General features: G+C 40.6%; 1 protein-coding gene across 3 annotated transcripts; it reads left to right on the forward strand.

The window, feature by feature from the left end:
• Positions 1-748: 748 nt before the first annotated feature.
• khdc4 (KH domain containing 4, pre-mRNA splicing factor) lies at positions 749-18,971 on the forward strand. 3 transcript variants are annotated; one of them, XM_061958083.2, is made up of 15 exons: positions 749-906; positions 1,138-1,399; positions 6,327-6,455; positions 6,522-6,601; positions 6,676-6,728; positions 6,801-6,979; positions 9,251-9,462; positions 9,523-9,583; positions 9,666-9,726; positions 11,482-11,726; positions 12,706-12,837; positions 14,422-14,531; positions 15,709-15,804; positions 18,024-18,112; positions 18,547-18,971. In XM_061958083.2, the coding sequence occupies exons 1-15, from the start codon at positions 878-880 to the stop codon at positions 18,765-18,767; spliced, it is 1,959 nt and encodes a 652-aa protein (XP_061814067.2). In that variant the 5' UTR covers positions 749-877; the 3' UTR covers positions 18,768-18,971. The 3 variants fall into 3 exon arrangements, with proteins under 3 accessions (XP_061814067.2, XP_061814075.2, XP_072769184.1); XM_061958091.2 differs by lacking the exon at positions 15,709-15,804; XM_072913083.1 differs by lacking the exon at positions 15,709-15,804 and having other exon boundaries at positions 18,024-18,698.
• The last annotated feature ends 1,948 nt before the right edge of the window (positions 18,972-20,919 follow it).

The following is a 20,919-nucleotide window of genomic DNA, read 5'->3' on the forward strand; positions in this document are numbered from 1 at the left end:
TCTATTTTATCTATGTTTCTATGTTTTATCTAGTGTTTGTCTAGTATTTATCATGGTTTTATTTCTATTTTATCTATGTGTCTATGTTTTATCTCGTGTTTATCTAGTGTTTTTCATGTTTTTATTTCTATTTTATCTATGTTTCTATGTTTTATTTAGTGTTTATCCAGTGCTTTCGTGTTTTTATTTCTATTTTATCTATGTTTCTATGTTTTATCTAGTGTTTATCTAGTGTTTTTCATGTTTTTATTTCTATTTAAATGTTCTATTATATATTCTAACTTTCTATTTTTATTTTTTTTAAACTTTTTTATACTTTGTAGCATTTTGAGATTTTAACAAATGCAAAGTGCGTTACAAATTAATTATTATTACATATATATATATATATATATATATATATATATATATATATATATATATATATATATATATATATATATATATATATATAATTTTGTTGTTGTTGTTTATTTTTCCCGCGTCTTTTGTGTGGTTTTGTGTAAATACATACAGTATTTGATATGTATATACCAACATAGTCTGTAACCCAAGTACTCACCCTGAGGATTCCCCCTCCAGTACAGTAGGTGGCGGTGTGCACCTGTGACGTTGGTTGCGACCCGCCATTCAATTTATTTTTATTATATTTTTATTTTTATTTAATTTTTTAATGACATTGTAGCACTTTGAGGTTGTTTGCTCAATATAAAGTGCTTTTTACAAATACAATCTATTATTATTATTATTATTATTATAAATGAAGAAGGAGAAGAAGACGGAAGCCCGCGTGTCGGTTAGCATTAGCCGGTAAACAAGCGCTAGTGTCGTCGGTGCGCTACAAACAGGACACATTGAAAGGTTTTAAAGGACATATATGTCATTTGGTGGAAGTCACAACGGCGGGTGAGTGTTTTGTCGGGGAGTTATTGTTATTAATCACAATTTGACCGCCGTGTGTATTCAGTTTGTCCGAGCTCCTTGGTGTTAGCATGTTAGCTTGTGTTCATAAGCCACACATCGCTGCATAATTGTGTTTGTTATTGTTGTTGTTGTTCTTCAACACCGCAATGGAAAAGTCTTTGTTGTTGTTGTTGTTCTTGAACGCCGCCATGAACAAAGTGCCTGTCTTGCCAGTCGCCGCAGCAGCAAGTGGGACCAGCCAGGTCCATGTCCCGGAGGAGCCACCGGGTCCGGGTCGGCACCCACCGGGGGTCTGGACGCCGCCGCGGCCGCGGCCAACAAGCTGAACGCCATGCTGAGCTCTGTGCCCATCACTTCTGCACCCACCGGCGCCCTGGACGCCGCCTCCGCCGTGGCCGCCAAGATTAACGCCATGCTGGTCGCCAAGGGCAAACTCAAGCCGTCTCAAATAGGCACGCCCGGGTTCGTCGACAAGGTACTTTTTTTTAGGCCTGGGCTCTAGCATGTTGTCAGCTAATATGTGGAAAATAATGCAAGTACAGTCGTGGTCAAAAGTTGACATACACTGGTAAAGAATTAGGTTATACTTACACTTTTCTACCTTCAAGGTACTCAAAGCACTTTGACACTATTTCCACATTCACCCATTCACACACACATTCACACACACACATTCACACACTGATGACGGGAGATGCCATGCAAGGCCCGAACCACCACCCATCAGGAGCAAGGGTGACGTGTCTTGTTCAAGGACACGACAAACGTGACGAGGTTGGTCGAAGGTGGGGCTTGAACCAGGAACCCTCAGGTTGCGGCGTGTTTACTTGTGTGTAATATCGTGTGCGATACAAGCAGTCCTGCAGAGTGTTTACTTGTGTGTGATATCATGTGCGATACAAGTAGCCCTGCAGCATGTTTACTTGTGTGTTATATCATGGGTGATACAAGCAGTCCTGCAGCGTGTTTACTTGTGATGTCATGTGCGATACAAGCAGTCCTGCGGCGTGTTTACTTGTGTGTGTGATATCATGTGCGATACAAGCAGTCCTGCGGCGTGTTTACTTGTGTGTGTGATATCATGTGCGATACAAGCAGTCCTGCAGAGTGTTTACTTGTGTGTGATATCATGTGCGATACAAGTAGCCCTGCAGCATGTTTACTTGTGTGTGATATCATGGGCGATACAAGCAGTCCTGGAGCGCGTTTACTTATGTCATGTGCGATACAAGCAGTCCTGCGGCGTGTTTACTTGTGTTATATCATGTGCAATATAAGCAGTCCTGCGGCGTGTTTACTTGTGTGTGTGATATCATGTGCGATACAAGCAGTCCTGCAGAGTGTTTACGTGTGTGTTATATCATTAATCATATATATATATATATATATACACACACACACAAAGTAGTGGTCAAAAGTGTACGTACACTTGTAAAGACCATCATGTCATGGCTGTCTTGACTTTACAATCATTCCTACAACTCTTATTTGTTTGTGATGTAGTGATTGGAGCACATACTTGTTGGTCACAAAAAACATTCATGAAGTTTGCTTCTTTTATGAATTTATTATGGCTCTACTGAAAATGTGAGCAATTGTGCTGGGTCAAAAGTATAAGTGTATTGTTTCATCGCATGGACAAAGATAAGACATTCTGGAGGAAAGTTCTGTGGTCAGATGAAACAAAAATGGAGCTGTTTGGCCACAATACCCAGCAATATGTTTGGAGGAGAAAAGGTGAGGCCTTTAATCCCTGAACACCAGGCCTACCGTCAAGCATGGTGGTAGTAGTATTATGCTCTGGGCCTGTTTTGCTGCCAATGGAACTGCTGCTTTAAATGGGACAATGAAAAAGGAGGATTAGCTCCAAATTGTTCAGGACAAGCTAAAATCATCAGCCCGGAGGTTGGGTCTTGGGCGCAGTTGGGTGTTCCAACAGGACAATGACCCCAAACACACCTCAAAAGTGGTAAAGGAATGGCTAAATCAGGCTAGAATGAAGGTTTTAGAATGGCCTTCCCAAAGTCCTGACTTAAAGGTGTGGACAATGCTGAAGAAACAAGTCCATGTCAGAAAAGCAACACATTTAGCTGAACTGCACCAATTTAGTGGTCAAGCAGAAGCTTGTGGATGGCTACCAAAAGCGCCTTATTGCAGGTAAACTTGCCAAGGGACATGTAAGCAAATATTAACATTGCTGTATGTATACTTTTCACCCTCACATTTTCAGTAGAGCCATAATAAATTCATAAAAGAAGCAAACTTCATGAATGTTTTTTGTGACCAACAAATATGTGCTCCAATCACTACATCACAAACAAATAAGAGTTGTAGAAATGATTGTAAAGTCAAGACAGCCATGACATGATGTTCTTTACAAGTGTACGTACACTTTTGACCACCACTGTATGTATTCATATATATATAAAAATGGGAGCCATTACCTCCCTGCTTGGCACTCCGCATCAAGGGTTGGAATTGGGGGTTAAATCACCAAAAATGATTCTCGGGCGCGGCCACCGCTGCTGCCCACTGCTCCCCTCACCTCCCAGGGGGTGATCAAGGGTGATGTGTCCAATGCAGAGAATAATTTTGCCACACCTAGTGTGTGTGTGACCATCATTGGTACTTTAACTTAATATGTATATATATTCAAGTTAAATAAAAGACAAATAATATAAACATATAAAAGCTGCGTGCAGCGTTGAACGGCGGTGCTCCTCCGGGCCCTGACATTTTCAGGAAGTCCAGGGCTTGCTCCGATGCCTGGGCCCCAATAAAGTAAAAATAATTGAACTAAATTAAAATGAAATAACGCTACTTCAGGCTGCCATCATCATTTGTAGCATTTAGGATCAAGAGCTGGACTCCTTGGACAGAGTTTCTGTTTTGTGGCGAACCCTCACATCGAAGTTTGGCGCCAGGCCACGCCCACATCTTATGGCGTAGTAGAAATGTGTCTGTTTTTATTAATCATCACCTATATGTGTAGTATCTGTCATTTTAACCACCATTCATTAGGTCAAAGTCCCTTGGAGGAGTTTGTTAAAGAATGGCCATAAACCATCGTAGCAAAGTTTGGCGCCAGGCCACGCCCACAACTTATGGTGTAGTAACAATTTGTTCGCAATTTATCATCGCCTATATCAGTGTTGGCGCTAGAAATTTTCAAGTCATTAAAATGGGGACCCACAGAAAATTTTTGGGGTCCCACTTTTTTGTAAGCATTTTGAAAACAAATGATAAATGCATGCTATTCCGTATTGTGTTTTGTCATAAACGTTACTTCATTCATTTAAAAATAATACAAAAGAAAAGAAATGTTTATGTAAATGTATTCAGTTATAAACATTCATTCAATTTCTTCTTTCCCTCATGGATCTAAACTTTACCTCTACTTTTTTCTATATTTGTATTTAATAAGTTGTATCTGTATTTATTTCAGTATAAAAGTGTAAAGTTTTTTGCTTGGTCATGAAATGATGACAATGGTGTGCCAGGGCATACATACTTTATTTATTTATTTAAATCTCTAGAGTCGACATCAACTTCACATCTATCCCTCAATTCTAAGTTGTTATTTTTTTTATGTTGTGTTTTTGTTTGTTTGTTTTCTGCCCTTTTTGTCAAAGAAAACTCTTATGGAAAAAACACAAAATATGCAAAGTCTTCCACAAAAACTATGTTTCAAAGTGTAATATTTGATGTGAAGTAACGGGAACCTTGGATAGGTCAATAATTCATAAAAACATTGATTTTGATTAAATTTTATGTTTTGAGCAATGACAGTTTTAAACAGTTTTGTTTTATTAGTCAACATTGCAACTTTTTCTTTATGACATTTCACCTGTAAGCTTTTTTATTCCACTTTTGTTATGTTTTTGTTTATGTTAATAGTATTTTTTTAAATGTGCTTTGGGCTTTTAAAACATTAGCTACGGGCCGCAAATGGCCTCCAGGCCACACTTTTGACACCCCTGCTATAGATTATAAAAAATTACATCTGATAAGTCTATGGATAAAACGTTGATCATAACGCACAGTCAGCATCTCTGCTTCAGTAAACAATGAGGGTGATGATGTCACTTGCTAACTTGTCTGCCATTTCTCCAAGAGACTCCTTTTCAACACTCCTCGCACATTACCACTTCAAAAGGCACATGTTTGTTGACTTACAAAGTATGCTTTTGGGGTGGAGTAGTCTGGTCGAGTGCTGGTTAGCTTGATGCTAACAGCTAGCCCGTCTCCATCCGCGAACAATGTTGATCCAGCGGGAGATAAAAGTGAAGTTTCCATGGACTCACGAAGACTAAAACAAGTCATTTACTGGAGACATGGCACAGGATGAAGTTAAAAAGACTCACCTTAGTGTTTACCGTCAAGTCTTTCTTTTGACAGCCCCTTGCGATAAAGTTGTCCCGGTGCAAACTGAGGCAGTATTTGTCATTGATAAACCTTTCGACGAATCAAAATGTACGACCAATAAAAAAGGCAATAAACGGGGACGGAAATTTGATCCGGCAAATATAAACAAAACAAAACATCGGCGGAAAGCGATAATCGATCAAATAAAAATTAAAAATAAATCCGTGTCCAGGGGACGTGCGGGCTTCTGGAATTGCGCGTCCTTTCTGATGTCAATGCGTAAAAAGACACACAGTGCGTTAACGCCAACACTGCAAGTCATTTACTGGAGACATGGCACAGGATGAAGTCAAAAAGACTCACCTTAGTGTTTTCCATCAAGTCTTTCTTTTGACAGCCCCTCGCGCTAAAGTTGTTCCGGTGCAAACTGAGGCAGTATTTGTCATTGATAAACCTTTCGGCGAATCAAAGTTGAAGAAATTGTACCGGAAAGTTCGTTACTTTGAAGTGGACCAATAAAAACGCAATAAACGGGGATGGAAATTTGACCCAGAAAATATAAACAAAATAAAAAAATTGGCGGAAAGCGATAATTGATTAAAAAAAAAAAAATAAACCGAGGCAGTATTTGTCATTGATAAACCTTTCGGCGAATCAAAGTTGAAGAAATTGTACCGGAAAGTTCATTACTTTGAAGTGGACCAATAAAAACGCAATAAACGGGGACGGAAATTTGACCCGGAAAATATAAACAAACTTTAAAAAATTGCCGGAAAGCGATAATTGATTTAAAAAAAAACGGGAGTTTTGACCCGGGGAAGGCAAAAAGGTAAAGAAATAAAATAAAATCTGGACTTCTGGAAATGCACGTCCTTTCTGATTTAAATGTATAAAAAGACACAAAAAGTGTGTTAATGCCAACAATTTTGCCTCTCATTCACAACCATTATGAGAGACATGAAGACAGAAGTTATCCAACATGTAAAAAAGGAGTGGCCATGACTGACGAGTGCATGTGAAACATTGATCCCTGCCAGGCGCTGGCCTCCGGGAAGCCCCTGGTTCCAGCAAAGACCAAAGATGACCTGGTGGTGGCAGAAGTGGAGATCAACGACGTTCCCATCACGTGCCGCAATCTTTTAACGCGAGGACAGATGCAGGACGAGGTGAGTGTGGACGCGGGACGAGTGCAACTGGAACGATGGCGCTAATACATTGGCATGTGTTGACAGGTCAGCAAAGTGAGCGGCGCTGCCGTGTCCACCAGAGGGCGCTACATGACTCCAGTGGAGCGCAGCAAAGCGTCCCCAGGGTGACGAGTTGTCTCATTTGGCCTCCTTGGCTCGCTTATCACGCTGACCGGTGTTTCCTTTGTCACGCCCGCAGGGATCGGCCTCTGTATCTGCACGTCCAGGGACAGACGAGGGACATCGTGGACCGTCAGTGTTCTACACCGCATGTGGCGTCACGGTAACGGCTGACTGACAACTTTCCTTGGCTGTCCTTCGCAGGCGCCGTCGACAAAATCAAGGAGATCATCACCAACAAGGTCGTGAAAGCGGCAACTGCCACGTCGTCGGCGTCCTCACCCTTCCCCTCGCCCAACGTGCCCTCAATCACGGTCTACCTGCAACCCCCCAAACCCTCACTACCCCCGACGGCCCCCGACAAACCTCACTTCCAGACCGGGGTAAGTGATCCCGCGAAATGATGCTCACAACTTGTCACACCTAACACCTTCACGTCGCACCACTCAGGGCATCCCCGAGATTGCTCAGATACCTGTGACCATAAGAATACCGTATGTTGAAGCACAGTACGTCTGACTATGGTTACTGTATTTTCCAGACCATAGGCCGCACCGGATTATTAGGCGCACTGCTGATGAGCAGGTCTATTCAGGTCTATTTTCACATTAAAGGCGCTTTAAAGGGGTTGTATTAGAATTTTTTTTTCTAAATGTAAAAGACTTCCTTGTGGTCTACATAACACGTAATGGTGGTTCTTTCAAAATGTTGCATGGATGATGTTTTACAGTCCATCTTCAAGTCGCTTTCTGACCGTCTTTTCAGGATGCTCCGTTTTGTGGGCGGTCTTATTCACTTGGCTCCACTTCGACAGCATCTTCTCCCCGTCATCTTTGTTGTAGCGGTGTAGCGTGCAAGGACGGGTGTGGAAGAAGTGTCAAAAGATGGCGCTAACTGTTTTAATGACATTCACACTTGACTTCAATCAATAACGGCGCAGCATCTCCTCATCCGTGGCTCACTAGTGCAACAACAACGCCCGAAATGTGTCCCGTGAAAAAACGTCCGACCGGAACTCTCTGCTAACTAAAGTTCTGTGGGTGAATAATGTAAACTCACTACACCGGTAGTTTCTAGCGCTTCCATAGCGAGTCTCCTGACAGATATAAGTTAGAACATTACGCTACTTTATATTAAAAATGGCAACAGTGGAGGATGAATGTCCCATAACAAGAAGGTAGAGAAAAAGAAGGAGCTTATCGACTACAATGGTGGATGCACGCACGCAAACGTTCAGGACTTTTACAGATCCCAAATACACATCAGCAGGTACCAGAAGGTAAAAAAAGTGGGTTTTGCAAAATATTGCGAAACAAAACAACAGACAATATGTCTGCTTACGGGCCTCGAATTTTTACTTTTTAAGGTCAAGGCAAGTGTTGCCTTAAAGCATGGGTGTCAAACTCTGGAATGTGTGTGGGGGGGTTGGTGGTAGCCGGGGGGTGTATTTTGTAGCGTCCCAGAAGAGTTAGTGCTGCAAAGGGTTCCGGGTATTTGTTCTGTTGTGTTTATGTTGTGTTACGGTGCGGATATTCTCCCGAAATGTGTTTGTCATTCTTGTTTGGTGTGGATTCACAGTGTGGTGTATATTTCTAACAATGTTAAAGTTGTTTATTCGGGCACCCTCAGTGTAACCTGTATCGCTGTTGATCAAGTATGCGTTGCATTAACTTGTGTGTGTGCGGACAGAAACCGCACATATCCCTGTGACTGGGCCGGCACGTTGTTAGAATGGATGAAAAGTGGACGTTAATGGCAGTGCCTTTAAGGCACGCCCCCAAGACTGCGGGATATAATGACTGATGAACACCTTTGTTCGATAATAAAGGTTGCCTCAGCTCAAAGCCTGAGCCCCGACATTAATGAACTAGCATCCAAGAAAAGATGGCAGGTATCTGGCTTGGGCACATCAGATTAGATCAGTGTGTTGCAAACTGAGCAGTTTAAAGTCCTGAATGCTTGGTTTATTCATTGTTATTTTATTTTCAAATGTATTAGCCTGTGGAAAAAGTTAATGTTGATATTTACCTCAGAAGGCTGCAAATAGAAAAGAGGCATTCAATTTTTTATTTAAATTGTATTTGATATGCCATTGATATGTTTTTATTATTATTATTTGAAACTGGATTTTGCATGTCACTAAAGTTATATAAGCCTTGCTTGTTCAATATTCAATGCAAAACTTGTTTGGGTCCCTATTAAAAGGTTAATTTGTTCAACCTTGGCCCGCGGCTTTGTTCACTTTTAAATTTTGGCCCATTCTGTATTTGAGTTTGACACTCCTGCCTTAAAGGATGGCTCATATTTTAAGGCACCAAGGCAAACATTATTTTCTTTCATGGCAGGAGCTCCAAAGCGTGCGTGCGTGCATGTATGTGTGTGATACACAAATAATCAAATGTCAATGAATATAGTGTGTGACCTAACTTGTAGTAAAGTTGTGTATACAGAATATATAAAACGGCATGCAATTTTCATTCCATTATTGTTTCCATCAGTGACTTATGTTCAACGTGTACAAAAAAAGACTTGCTGCAATCTTTTAACTAAGTTTTATTTATATTTAAAAAACAAATGACACATTCAAAATGATATACTGTACTTTATATACTTTGCATGGGATGCATCACTGTCCTTGTCTCCTGTTGTCGCAGATGCATTACGTTCAAGATAAAATCTTTGTGGGCCTGGAGCACGCCATCCCCGGCTTTGTGGTCAAAGAGCGTGTGGAGGGTCCCGGCTGCTCGTACCTGCAGCACATCCAGGCTGAAACGGGGGCCAAAGTCTTCCTCAGGGGAAAAGGCTCGGGTTGTCTGGAGCCTACGTCTGGACGGGAGGCCTTTGAGCCCATGTACATTTACATCAGGTAGGTGCTGCACCTCTCCCAGGTGTCTTCTCTCATCCCATGTTCCCTTCGCCTCCACAGTCACCCCAAACCAGAAGGTCTTGCAGCAGCAAAAACTTTGTGTCAGAACTTGCTTCAAACTGTAAGTCCTGCTTCGGTGAAATGTTCCACTCATTGATTGAATAGTTATTGGACCAATACAAGGCTGTGTTTGCTCTCATTAGGTCCACACTGAGTACTCCCGCTTCCTGACTCAAATGAGCTCAGTGATGCCATCTCAACAAGGTACGTCGTGAGTGACTTGATTGTGTCCGCAGGCCTTTTTTCCACCAAAAGTTCAGCACCTGTAAGGTCCTGGAACTATATGTCGTGTAAAAGTGTGTGGTTGGTAGTGCTGTGAATCTTTGGGCAGCACACGATTCGATTCAGAATTGATTCAAAATCAAGATTTGTTTTTAATAACATTGGGTGCCAGTTGTATGATTAACTACGTTCCACCATACAATAGATAAACAGCTCTGGTGGATTCTGATATTACTTAAAAGAAAACGGGTTTTGTTCAGGAAATGTGTGGGTAGAAATGTATTGAAGTAGACAGATTTTTTGGGCTGGGGAACATTTTTTTTTTTTTAAATCGATTAAGAATCATTATGAATAAGAATAGCGATTCATTTGAAAATCGATACTAGGTCAGATTTATTTTACTAACATGTACGTAAATAAAACACAAAAAAATACACAAAACATAATTTTAAAACAAAATGTACTGAATTGTTCATAAAAAGTCAGTAAATGTTGCCTTTTGGTCCATTTAATCTGTAAATAATAATATATAAATGTCAGTGTTTATCTGTAAATAATATATAAAGAATGTCAGTGTTTATCTGTAAATAATATATAAATAATAAATGTCAGTGTTTATCTGTAAATAACAACATATAAATAATACATGTCAGTGTTTATCTGTAAATAACAATATATAAATAATAGTCAGTGTTTATTTGTAAATAATATATAAAAAATGTCAGTATTTATCTGTAAATAATATATAAATAATAAATGTCAGTGTTTATCTGTAAATGACAATATATCAATAATAAATGTCAGTGTTTATCTGTAAATAATATATAAATAATGTCAGTGTTTATCTGTAAATAACATATCAATGATAAATGTCAGTGTTTATCTGTAAACACTATATCAATAATACATGTCAGTGTTTATCGGTAAATAACAATATATCAATAATAAATGTCAGTGTTTATCTGTAAATAACAATATATAAATAATGTCAGTGTTTATCTGTAAATAACAATACATCAATAATACATGTCAGTGTTTATCTGTAAATAATATATAAATGATACATGTCAGTGTTTATCTGTAAATAACAATATATCAATGATAAATGTCAGTGTTTATATGTAAATATTAGGGGTGTAACGGTACACAAAAATTTTGGTTCGGTACGAACCTCTGTTTAGAGGTCACGGTTCGGTTCATTTTCGGTACAGTAAGAAAGCAACAAAATATAAATTTTTTGGTTATTTATTTACCAAATTTGTAAACAATGGCTTTATCCTTTTAACATTGGGAACACTATAATAATTCTGCTCACGTTAATCAACATTAAACTGCCTCAAGTTGTTGCTCAGATTAAATAAAATGACAAAACAATTTTACTTTTCTCCCCCCTCAATTTTCCTCCTTTTTCCAATAAATTTTCCTCTTTCCCCCTCTCAATTTCCCTCTTTTTTTCCCCTCCATTTTCCTTTTTTGTCCTAAATTTTCCTCTTTTTTCCCCCCACTCAATTTTGCTTTTTTCTCGCCTCAACTTTCCTCTTTTTCCCTTAAATTTTCAAATGTTTCCCTCAATTTTGCTTTTTTTACTTCCAATTTTTTACATTTTTGCTTTTGTTTGATCAATTTTCCTCCTCCTACCCCTTAAACGTTCCTCTTCTTCTCTCAAAGTGTTCAGGAACACATCACTGCTATTTTGTACCAGCTGTAGCCTTTCAACTTGTCCTGCTCTCCTTCCAGGCTTTGCTCCGCCCCCAGTGGTGAACGGGATGCCCCCGCAGCCCGCCTTCTACCCCCCAGCAGGGTTCCAGCCGGGCTTCCCACTTCCTGTGGCCCAGCCTCCACCCCCGCCCTTCTCGGTTCCCCCTCCCATGCCTCCGGTGCCACCCGAGGGTGTTCTCCCTCAGTACCTGTCGAGACCGGTTCTAAATATCGCACCGCCAGTGGGTCCGCCCCCCGTTCCTGCTCCAGGTCCAGTGGCGCAGGTAGAAATGACCATTAAGAGCTTTATGTTATAGATAAATACAAGCAGTCCTGGCTGACATTTCTTCCTGGATGTTACAGAAAGTATGAGAATGTGTGAGCTGCTGCCTGCTATTCTTTACTTATATAATAATCAACTATTTGTCAGCTTACTCGGATCTATATCTTCAAGTCCATCCATCTTTGTGGCGTTATTCCATTGAATGACGGAACATGAAACTTGTGGCGCTCCTTTAATGAGCCCACACAGGAAAGGAGGACAAAAACTGGAATTGGCGGCAAAAAAATGAAGGCTTTCACAAGTTCATGTATGCAGAGATGTGCTGTCGGCGACCAGCACTCTGAGGAGAGAAAGGGGGCGTGGCCGTGGGAGTACCGCAGCGCAGCTTAGCACTGGTTATTACTACCTTCTTGACTCGACATACTGGTATCTATGTATACATGCTAGCATTAGCATGCTAACTTTTTAAGCCAATTTTGCCGCCGTACACCTCGGAGTCATATGACTTAGTACCTGACACATTCTACCTGTTAGCATGCTAACTTTTTGAAACAATTTTGGCGCCTTACAACTCAGTCTTGTAATTTAATACGTGACACAAGATACCTGTAAACATGCTAATGTTAACATGCTAAACGTTCAAATTAATTTTGCTGCCGCAGGGCAAGTTTATTTAGATAGCACAATTCTACACAAAGTCATATAATATTGTACTTGACACATTTTTCTCCATCTAATTCTACCAGCGTATGCCTCAGTTATATTACTTCAAATCTGCCTGTAACATTTTCAGGTATTTTACTAACTAAGTAAAGTAACAATGACATGAAGGACGTGTACAATATAGTCATCAAGACATTAGAAGAACAAGCTTCTTCTCATGTTGTATACGTCAAGTAAAAGCACTTCCAACCTTCACAATAAAAGTGCTGACACTAAATGATACGCTCACACTGCTAACCGTTGTCTTCTCTGTGCAGACACTTCCACCTCTCGTGTCCTTTCCACCGCCCAAAGCTCCGCCCCCCGCCATCTCCGCCAATCCACCACTGAAAAGACGCTTCACGGAGGAAGTGCCGGATGAGTGTGACAGTGGTCTGCTCGGATATCAGGTGAGCCACAGGTGGACCCTTAGTATCGCACCTTGAAGTTGTCTTTTTCTCCCGTATCGCTCACTTCCTGTGCGTTACTTGTGACTTCTTGTGTGTTAGTTGTGACTTCTTGCGTGTTAGTTGTGACTTCCTGTACGTTACTTGTGACTTCCTGTGCGTTACTTGTGACTTCTTGTGCGTTACTTGTGACTTCTTGTGCGTTACTTGTGACTTCTTGTGTGTTAGTTGTGACTTCCTGTGTGTTAGTTGTGACTTCTTGTGTGTTAGTTGTGACTTCCTGTGTGTTAGTTGTGACTTCTTGTGTGTTACTTGTGACTTCTTGTGTGTTAGTTGTGACTTCTTGCGTGTTAGTTGTGACTTCCTGTACGTTACTTGTGACTTCCTGTGCGTTACTTGTGACTTCTTGTGCGTTACTTGTGACTTCTTGTGTGATAGTTGTGACTTCTTGTGTGTTAGTTGTGACTTCCTGTGTGTTAGTTGTGACTTCTTGTGTGTTAGTTGTGACTTCCTGTGTGTTAGTTGTGACTTCCTGTGTGTTAGTTGTGACTTCATGTGTGTTAGTTGTGACTTCCTGTGTGTTAGTTGTGACTTCTTGTGTGTTAGTTGTGACTTCCTGTGCGTTAGTTGTGACTTCCTGTGCGTTACTTGTGACTTCTAGTGTGATAGTTGTGACTTCTTGTGTGTTAGTTGTGACTTCCTGTGTGTTAGTTGTGACTTCTTGTGTGTTAGTTGTGACTTCTAGTGTGATAGTTGTGACTTCTTGTGTGTTAGTTGTGACTTCCTGTGTGTTAGTTGTGACTTCCTGTGTGTTAATTGTGACTTCTTGTGTGTTAGTTGTGGCTTCTAGTGTGATAGTTGTGACTTCCTGTGTGTTAGTTGTGACTTCCTGTGTGTTAGTTGTGACTTATTGTGTGTTAGTTGTGACTTCTTGTGCATTAGTTGTGACTTCTTGTGCGTTAGTAGTGACTTCTTGTGCGTTAGCTGTATCTTACTTCCTGTGCGTTAGTGGTGACTTCCTGTGCGTTAGTGGTGACTTCCTGTGCGTTAGCTGTATCTTACGTCCTGTGCCTAAGCTGTATCTTACTTCCTGTGCCTTAGTTGTGACTTCCTGTATGTTAGCTGTATCTTACGTCCTGTGCCTTAGTTGTGACTTCCTGTATGTTAGCTGTATCTTACTTCCTGTACGTTAGCTCTAACTTCCCGTGTGTTAGCTGTATCTTACTTCCTGTGATTTAGCTCTAACTTCCTGTGTGTTAGCTGTATCCTATTTCCTGTGAGTTAGCTCTAACTTCCTGTGTGTTAGCTGTATCTTACTTCCTGTGAGTTAGCTCTAACTTCCTGTGTGTTAGCTGTATCTTACTTCCTGTGCATTAGCTCTTACTTCCTGTGAGTTAGCCCTAACTTCCTGTGCGTTAGCTCTTACTTCCTGTGCGTTAATGTCCTGTGCCAGGCTGCAAAGGTGAGTTGGGAGAAGGTGGGTCACACATGACAACAATGTGTAGCTGTGATGTGGCCACTAAAGTAAGTAAGTTAGCAGAGTAGAGGATGTCTGCTAATGGCACCTGTGTGTTTTTCTGCTCATAGCATGGACCCATTCATATGACTAATTTAGGTGCAGGCTTCTCAGCGGGCGGCCCCGAGACAACAGGACCCCCACCATCGAGTTCCTCCGGCCCGCCGAGTGAGAGGGACAGGTACTGAAAGTTCTGTTAATAACTATTGAAACACTGTCACGGGACTAGGAAGGAGCTTCTATCCTGAGTTGTGTTATAGATGCTAATCATTTTGTAATAGCGCTCATAAATAATCATTTAATTTTTACAATATGCCAACAAAATAACTCTCCATACATGTTGTTTTTTGAAACATCTCCTTCATCCCCGACTTTTATGTTATAGTACATTTGAGACCTTTTAGTATGAACTCTTTTACTGTACTTTTTAAAGGGGAACTGCACTTTTTTTTGGGGAGGCGGGGGGGATGTTGTCCATCAAGACGAGATGTTGTCCTATATTTATGCATTCTAAGTCATAAAATATGGCCAGTAAGAAGTGGCTAACAATACTGCTGATGAGAGTACCCATAAAGTCCTTTTAAAAAGACATCCAAAAAGTGCCAACAATGCTCTAAATATTAACGAGTAATAGAGATATTGCTATTATAAGCGCTAACACCAAGGAACTACTTTTAGCGGCGCCGTGATGACCGAGAGCTAACTAGCTTTAAAACCTCTAAAGGCTTAGTGGCCACATGCGTGGACAGCACCAGAATTAGCATGTCACTACATGAAGTACACGTTTGTGTACTTATGGACATCATATCAAAATATGATTCTTAGTTTTTATTCTAATTAGGGTCCAATAAGCCCAAATAGCAAAGAGAAATAAAAAAAAGCATGTAAACAAACAGCTTGGGCCTTAAGAGGTTAATGCTATATAGACATATTGAGCTGAGTTGGTGAAAGTTCATTCTAGATGAAAAAATCCTACCTCTCACCTGGATAGTAGAAGGTAGTGGACATAATCTGACAAGTTGGTCAACTTTGACATCCAATATAGACCTGGAGACACTTTACTTCTGTTACTGCTTGTAAGAACCTGCATGTGATTTCCCCACTGTGGGATGAATAACAGTCTATCCCAACCTTTTAGTTTAGTTAGCCTGTAAAAATGAGGAAAAAAGCTTTATTTAACAATGAAAATAACATAACATTGACTATAAATTGGAAAAGCGTCACACTGTTGTTTAGCCGCAACAATTCTGGTGACTGAGCTGCTTTTTTCACTGTAAATTCTACGTTTCCTGTTTTTACAGCACATTGCTGTAAATAGGAAAAATTGGCACAACTGATGATTTGACGGTCACTTTCAGGTTTTCACCATCAAATCTACTGAGCTGTTTACAGACCTGCCATCAACGATTGTGCAGCTTGAAAGAGGCCGGTTTGAGTGAATGGAGGTCCAGCAGGTACACCTTTTTAAAAGCTCAGTTGTCTGCAAGGAAACAGCTACTTCATGCTTGCATGTCAAATGTCTGATATCATGTGCGATACAAGCAGTCCTGCAGCGCGTGTACTTGTGTGTGATATCATGTGCCATACAAGCAGTGCTGCAGCGTGTTTTAACTTGTGTGTGATATCATGTGCGATACAAGCAGTCCTGCAGCGTGTGTACTTGTGTGTGATATCATGTGCCATACAAGCAGTGCTGCAGCGTGTTTTTACTTGTGTGTGATATCATGTGCGATACAAGCAGTCCTGCAGCGTATGTACTTGTGTGTGATATCATATGCGATACAAGCAGTGCTGCAGCGTGTTTACTGGTGTGTGATATCATGTGTGATACAAGCAGTCCTGCAGAGTGTTTTTACTTGTGTTGTGATATCATGTGCGATACAAGCGGTTCTGCAGCTAATTACTGGTGTGTGATATCATGTGCGATACAAGCAGTCCTGCAGAGTGTTTTTACTTGTGTTGTGATATCATGTGTGATACAAGCGGTTCTGCAGCGTGTGTACTTGTGTGATATCATGTGCGATACAAGCTGTCCTGCAGAGTGTTTTTACTTGTTGTGATATCATGTGGGATACAAGCTGTCCTGCAGGGTGTTTTTACTTGTGTTGTGATATCATGTGTGATACAAGCAGTCCTGTAGAGTGTTTACTTGTGTTGTGATATCATGTGTGATACAAGCGGTCCTGCAGCGTGTTTACTTGTGTGATATCATGTGCGATACAAGCAGTCCTGCAGAGTGTTTTTACTTGTGTTGTGATATCATGTGTGGTACAAGCAGTGCTGCGTGTTTACTTGTGTGTAATATCATGTGCGATACAAGCAGTGCTGCAGAGTGTTTACTTGTGTGTGATATCATGTGCGAGACTGGCAGTCCTGCAGAGTGTTTTTACTTGTGTTGTGATATAATGTGCGATACAAGCAGTCCTGCAGAGTGTTTACTTGTGTTGTGATGTCATGTGCGATACAAGCGGTCCTGCAGCGTGTTTACTTGTGTGATATCATGTGCGATACAAGCAGTCCTGCAGAGTTTTTACTTGTGTTGTGATATCATGTGCGATACAAGTGGTTCTGCAGCGTGTTTACTTGTGTGTGTGATATCATGTGTGATACAAGTAGTGCTGCAGCGTGTTTACTTGTGTGTAATATCATGTGTGATACAAGTAGTGCTGCAGCGTGTTTACTTGTGTGTAATATCATGTGTGATACAAGCAGTGCTGCAGAGTGTTTACTTGTGTGTGATATCATGTGCGAGACAAGCAGTCCTGCAGAGTGTTTTTACTTGTGTTGTGATATCATGTGCGATACAAGCAGTCCTACAGAGTGTTTTACTTGTGTTGTGATATCATGTGCGATACAAGCAGTCCTGCAGAGTGTTTACTTGTGTTGTAATATCATGTGCGATACAAGCGGGCCTGCAGCGTGTTTACTTGTGTTGTGATATCATGTGCGATACAAGCAGTCCTGCAGAGTTTTTACTTGTGTTGTGATATCATGTGCAATACAAGCGGTTCTGCAGCGTGTTTACTGGTGTGTGATATCATGTGCGATACAAGCAGTGCTGCAGCGTGTTTACTTGTGTGTAATATCATGTGTGATACAAGCAGTGCTGCAGCGTGTTAACTTGTGTGTGATATCATGTGTGATACAAGCGGGCCTGCAGCAAGTTTACTTGTGTGTGATATCATGTGCGATACAAGCAGGCTACTAGGAGTTAGCAGCTACACAACAGCTAAGCACACAAGGTAGACATAGATAAGAATCATTGAACAATAAAAGGTGATATTTGTCAATATAAACACGTATCAAATAATCATACTTGTTACATATTAGAAAGTATTCAGGAACAATCGTGCCCGCATCATGTCACGTGTGATGAGCTTAAGTCCATGAATTATTATGGCCAAACAAAGAAATGACCACCCCACTTCAACTTAAAAAAGCACAAGTCCATTCCAGACGCTTAATAATAAATACGTTTGTGCTTCTCATAACTACAATTGTTGCCTCATTTCAAAGTGAGAAGACAAATATTGGCGTGGGTGAATGAAGGTAGCGGCGTACAGCAGGTGCACCTTTTTAAAGGATCAGTTAGACCCACTTGTCTGCTCCCAGTCACCTTCTTCTTGCAAGCAATTCCGGCCGAGGATTAAGGCCGTGTTCCTTCTCTCTGCAGTCGGCAGCTAATGCCACCACCACCGCTGCTGCCCGTCAACGTGGCGCGAGCCCCGATGGAGGAGAGGAGGGCGCCGCAAGGCCCCGTGGGTAAGTGCACGCTGTCTTGTGCTAGTTTAAGACTTCCGGAGCCATGCTTCTCACCACTCTTGCAGGGTTCTGCCGCGGTGACTAGAAAGTGGAGCCTGTTTTTATCAGTCCTTTTGTCCCGTTCTGATGACATCATCAGTCTGCACCCTCACTAACGAGAGTCTCTCCTGTTTTTGTGTTTTTTCTCTCTTTTTTCTGTGTTTTTCCTCTCTTCCATGTGCCTCTGGGCCCGGTGCTGGACACGCCCCGTCCCGTGACGCTCCGATCGGACGGCCTTTAACCCACGCCGGCGTTCCCGGACGTCTGGTGTCGCAAACGTTGTGTTTGAATTCTCTGAACTAATCTTGCTTTTTTTTTTTTTTCCAATCAATGCCGCTGCCATTCTGTGTCTGCCGCTTCTCTCTCTTTGTCCAAATGTGCTTTCTCTCGAGCAGAGCCGGCAGGGAAGCGAATAAAGATGGGACTGGTGGCGTACGCGGGCGACTCCTCCGACGAAGAAGACGAGCACTCCGGCGTCAAGGCGCCAGGGCCAGGTAACCCTGGACCGTGCCCCTCTACCTCCTTAGACTGGATCCAAGGTTACCGCTGCTCGGCGCCCCCGCGAGCGAAAGCGCCGCCCCAGCAGCCGTCTATGCCCTTCTGGATGGCGCCCTAGAAACTGGACGTTCCCCGTCAGCGTTTGCTTTGTTTAACTCCAAGTAAGCCACGTTCCTTCCTTCTGTACAGCTGTATAGTTTAAAGACTTCAAGCCAGGCTGTCTAAACCATCACGTGAGCAATGCCGCTTTTATTTGGTCGGACAAAAACTGACTATAGTGTCTTGCTATTAACAATAAAAATGGGCCGACATTCAACTTCCACGATCCGCTTTCCTTTTTATTTAATTTTTTTGTGTGCACAGATTGTATTGTAAAATGACTTTGATTTGTGCTTTTATGAAATAAATCGCATTGGCGTATTTGAAAAGCAGCCAATGTTTATTTTGTGTGCTGAAATGATAAAATGTTGTTTTTAAACATTGATTTTTTTTAATTTTTTTTTAAACTATCAAAAAGTAGGATATAAAGAAAATACAGAAATATTTTGTAAATGTTTATTTACATACCTTAATTGTTTCTAACTGAAGCAATGTAATATCTGTTAGTCTACAAAATAACATGTTTTTCCCCCATTTGGTGGAAGATTATCGTATTTTCCAGACTACAAAGTGCAAAGTGTACATAAGCCGCACCCACTAAATTTGAGCAGAAAAAAATTCAGAAACAATTCCTTACATTAGCCACACCGGACTATAAGCTGCAGATATATACAATGTGAAATGAGTTATTTACACAAATATTTTGTAAAGATTTATTTACATACCTTAATTGTTTCCAAATGAAGCAATGTAGTATCTGTTAGTTTACAAAATAACATGTTTTTTTTCCCATTTGGTGGAAGATTACCGTATATTCCAGACCACAAAGCACACCGGTATATAACCCGCACCCACTAAAATTTACAAGAAAAACTTTTTAGCCACCCCGGTCTATAAGCCGCAGATATATACGTTGTGAAATAAGTTATTTACGTAAATGTTTATTTACATACCTTAATTGTTTCCAAATGAAACAATGTAGTATCTGTTAGTTTACAAAATAACATGTTTTTTTTTCCATTTGGTGGAAGATACCGTATTTTCCAGACTACAAAGCACGACAGTATATAAACCGCACCCACTAAATTTGACAAGAAAAACTTTTTTCCCATATATTAGCCGCCCTTGACTGTAAGCCGCAGATATATACGTTGTGAAATGAGTTATTTACACAGAAATATTCTGTAAATGTTTTTTTACATACCTTAATTGTTTCCAAATGAATCAATGTAGTATCTGTTAGTCTACAAAATGACATGTTTTTTTCCCCATTTGGTGGAAGATTATCGTATTTTCCAGACTACAAAACGCAATATTGGCACCCCTGCATTTTTGTCAGATTTTGCACCACTTCTCCCAGAAAATTGTTGAAATTACAAATGTTTATTTCTTTTGTTTGCATTGGAACAACACAAAACTCTCCCCCCAAAAGCCAAATTGGATATTATTTTACACAGAAGTCCAAAATTATTGGCACCTTTTCAAAATTGTAAGAAATAGTTGTATTAAGTGTACTAAAAGCATGTGTGCTTTTATGAAATAAATCGCATTGGCCTATTTGAAAAGCAGCCTTCTCCAAAACACAATGTTTATTTTGTGTGTGCTAAAATGATAAAATGTTCTTAAACATTGATTTTTATTTTTTTTATGTTAAACTATCAATGAAAATAGGACGTCAAGAAAATATGTTGAACGCTGGCCTCAGCTGCAGGTACCGTATTTTCTGGGCTATAGAGCACCGGAATATAAGACACACCCACAAAATTTTAGGACACTATTATTATCGTATTTTCCAGACTACAAAGCGCACTGGTGTATGTAAGCCGAACCCACTAAATTTGACGAAAACATTTAAGAAAAAAATTCCTTACATTAGCCGCCCCGGACTTTAAGCTGCAGATATATACAATGTGAAATGAGTTATTTACACAAATATTTTGTAAAGATTTATTTACATACTTTAATTGTTTCTAAATGAAGCAATGTAGTATCTGTTAGTCTACAAAATAACATGTCCCCCCCCATTTGGTGGAAGATTATCGTATTTTCCAGACTACAAAGTGCACCGTTGTACAGTATATAAGCCGCACCCACTAAATTTGAGGGAAAATAATTCAGAAAAAATTCCTTACATTAGCCGCACCGGACTATAAGCCGCAGATATATACGTT

Source organism: Nerophis lumbriciformis, linkage group LG04 (assembly GCF_033978685.3).
Source record: "Nerophis lumbriciformis linkage group LG04, RoL_Nlum_v2.1, whole genome shotgun sequence".
Taxonomy (NCBI): Eukaryota; Metazoa; Chordata; class Actinopteri; order Syngnathiformes; family Syngnathidae; genus Nerophis; species Nerophis lumbriciformis.